Source organism: Athene cunicularia (genome assembly GCF_003259725.1).
Source record: "Athene cunicularia isolate RWA chromosome 21 unlocalized genomic scaffold, athCun1 chr21_part1, whole genome shotgun sequence".
Taxonomy (NCBI): domain Eukaryota; kingdom Metazoa; phylum Chordata; class Aves; order Strigiformes; family Strigidae; genus Athene; species Athene cunicularia.
The window spans coordinates 1463317-1466613 of record NW_020799127.1 but is presented as its reverse complement, the minus strand read 5'-3'; the positions used below and the strand labels follow the sequence as shown (position 1 = coordinate 1466613).

General features: G+C 63.1%; 1 protein-coding gene across 1 annotated transcript; it reads left to right on the top strand.

Annotated features, from left to right (window-relative positions):
- The first annotated feature begins 2348 nt into the window (after nucleotides 1-2348).
- Nucleotides 2349-3152, top strand: EPHA2 (EPH receptor A2). The gene has a single exon (XM_026862918.1). It carries the CDS (start codon nucleotides 2349-2351, stop codon nucleotides 3150-3152), a length of 804 nt encoding a protein of 267 aa, XP_026718719.1.
- Nucleotides 3153-3297: the final 145 nt, after the last annotated feature.

Genomic DNA, 3297 nt, shown 5'->3' with positions numbered 1-3297 from the left:
AGGGAGGGGGTTACGGGGGGGTGCAGAGGGACAGGGGTGCAGGTGGGGGTGCAGTGGTGGTGATGGCACCAGCAGCGGCCACGCAGATGGGGACAGTGACAGCGACAGGGCAGGGGCTGTGGACGGTCATGGGGACAGCGGTGGAGACGGTGGTGGCCGTGAAGGCATTGGTGGCCATGGGAGTGGGGATGGCCATGGGGATGGCCATGGCCGTGTTGTTGGCCATGGCCATGTTGGCGATGGTGCTGGAGGTGGTGGTGGCCATGGAGCTGGCCATGGAGCTGGCCATGGAGGTGGCCATGGCCACAGTGGAGATGTTGATGGTGGTGACAATGACGACGGCAATAGCAGTGGCCGAGGGGGTGCAGGTGGCAGCAGGGATGGGGGTGCAGATGCCGATGGTGATGGCACCAAAGGTGCCAACAGCACCGGTGGCCCCGGGCGTGGGTGCGCCCTTGGGTGCTGCACCCCTTGACTCAACTGCCACAGTCCCGGGTTTCTCCCCTGACTCACCCCCACCACAGCCGCCGGGGGGGTGGGGGACACCCTGCAGAGAACCCACCAACTCAGCTCATGTGCCAGCCTCCCGCCGGCTTTCCGCTCTCCGGAGGCACGCGGGGGGATTTCCAGCCGCAGGAAAGCCGGGATATCCGCCCCGGCATCCTTCCTGACCCTGGGCATGGGGAGGGGGGGACACAACGGAGCCACGTGTGTGTCCCCAACCATGTTCTTGGGGTTTCCCACCCCCTAGACTTTACCCTCTTGGGGCATGTCACGAGCACACCCATTCTCAGTGGAGGCAGTTGAAGGGGGGGGGGATCCATCCCCGAAACTCCACCACCCCGTTGGGATCCATCCCGCCGGCGTGAACTCGGGCGTCCGGGCGCATTCCTGGGGGGTGATTCACCGGAGTGGGGGGGCCTCCAGTCAGCACTTCCCTCCCGGCCCTCGGCGGCCTCCTCTTCCTCTCCCGGGCTGGATTTGGCCACCGCCCTCGCTGGGGCGGCCGACAAGCCACGGCAAGTCCACCCGGCCTCGGCACCGTGCAGAGCTCTGCCTCGGTTTCCCCTCTTTCAGGGGGCAGGGGGTGTCCCTGGGGGGTCTTCTCGTGTGGGTCCAAAGGGAATCTATTGGGACTGGGGGTATCTCGGGCTCTAAGGGACACCTGTGGGTCCCGGGAGGGTTTGCAGGTTCGGGGGACATCCAGGAGTCATGGGGACATATGTGGGGATTGGGTGCTTCTGTGGGTCCTGGGGGGCATCTGTGGGTCCCAGAGATGTACATATGGGTCCTGGGGGATGTCCATGGGTCCTGGGGGACATCCATGGGTCTCAGGGATATACACATGGGTCCTGGGGGACATCTGTGGGTCACAGAGGCATCTGTGGGTCCCAGGGTCCTGGAGGTGACATATGTGGGTCCTAGGGGATATCCATGGGTCCCAGTGATAAACACATGGGTCCTGGAGGACATCTGTGGGTCCCAGAGGCATCTGTGGGTCCCAAGGATGTACACATGGGTCCTAAGGGATGTCTGTGGGTCCTGGGGGACATCTGTGGGTCCCAGAGATGTACACATGGGTCCTGGAGGACACCTATGGGTCTCAGGGATATACACATAGGTCCTGGGGGACATCCATAGGTCCTGGGGGACATCTGTGGGTCCCAGAGGCATCTGTGGGTCCCAGGGACATCCATGGGTCCAAGGGGTGCGTTGGTGGCACCTGCAGGCCATGGGGCCATCCATGGCTCCTGGTGGCATCTCCCAGGCTTCGTGCCGTCCCCCCACCACTAACACCCCCCTCCTCTCCCCGCAGTCGTCCTGCTGGACTTCGCCAAGGCGCAGGGGGAGCTGGGCTGGCTCACCCAGCCCTACGGCAAAGGGGTGAGCACCTGCGGACCCAGGCGCCCGGCCCCGCTGGGCACCACTGCCCGAGAGCCCACACCGGGGATGGGGACGGGGACGTCCAAGGGGGACCTCCGTGGGGATGGGGACGTCCATGGGGACCTGGTTGGGGATGGAGACCTCTGTGGGGATGGGGACATCCATTGGGATGGGGTCAAGGGCATCCTTGGGCACCTCCATGGGGATCTGGTTGGGGATGGGGACCTCCGTTGGGAGGGGGACATCCATGGGGATGGGGTCAGGGGTGTCCATGGGACCTCCTTGGGGATGGGGACCTCCATGAGGGATGGGGACCCACATGAGGGGTAGGGGTGGGACATCCCAGGGGAATGGGGACACCCATGGAGATGGGGTTGGGGACATCCAGAGGGCTGGGGATATTCACTGGGATGGAGACCTCCATTGGGATGGGGTTGGGGTCCTCCATGGGCACAGGGGCACTCATGGGGACGGAGACAGGGACATCCATGGGGATGAGGACGAGCACCTTCATGGAGACCAGGGGCACCACCCACCCTGCCTCAGTTTCCCCCCATAGCACTGTTTTCTCTCTCTCGGGGTGGGGGGCGCAGTGGGACCTGCTGCAGAACGTGCTGAACGACTCCTTGATCTACATCTACTCGGTGTGCAACGTGCTGGAGGGCGAGCAGGAGAACTGGCTCCGCACCAACTGGATCTACCGCGGGGTGGCCCAACGCATCTTCATCGAACTCCAATTCACCGTCCGCGACTGCAACAGCTTCCCCACCGCCGGTGGCGGCTCCTGCAAGGAGACCTTCAACCTCTACTACGCCGAATCCGACGTGGATTACGGCACCAACTTCCAGAAGAGACAGTTCAAGAAGATCGACACCATCGCTCCGGATGAAATCACCGTCCAGGATGATTTTGCTTCCCGGAACGTTAAACTCAACGTTGAGGTGCGATCGGTGGGACCTCTCCGTCGGAAAGGTTTCTACTTGGCTTTCCAAGATTTGGGAGCTTGCGTGGCGTTGCTTTCCGTGCGGATTTATTACAAGAGGTGCCCGGCTGTTTTACGGGGAATGGCTCGTTTCCCCGAAACGGTGGCCGGCGTTGACTCGCAGACCTTGGCCGAGGTGCGGGGAACGTGCGTGGAGGAGGCGGTGGCTGACCAAGCTCCGGCGCTGCATTGCAACGCCGACGGCGAGTGGCTGGTGCCCATCGGGGAGTGCCTGTGCCGGGCCGGCTACGAGAAAGTGGGAGAAAGTTGCCAAGGTAGAGCTTGAGGGGGCGTAAATTGGGTTTGGGGAGGGGGGCTGAGGACGTACCAGCTCAGTGCATGCCAGGGGATAGAAAGGAGTGGTGGAGAAATGAAGTGTTGGCCCCAAAATTCCCCATCCTGGATCCTCAACCTCGAGCATCACTAGTGCA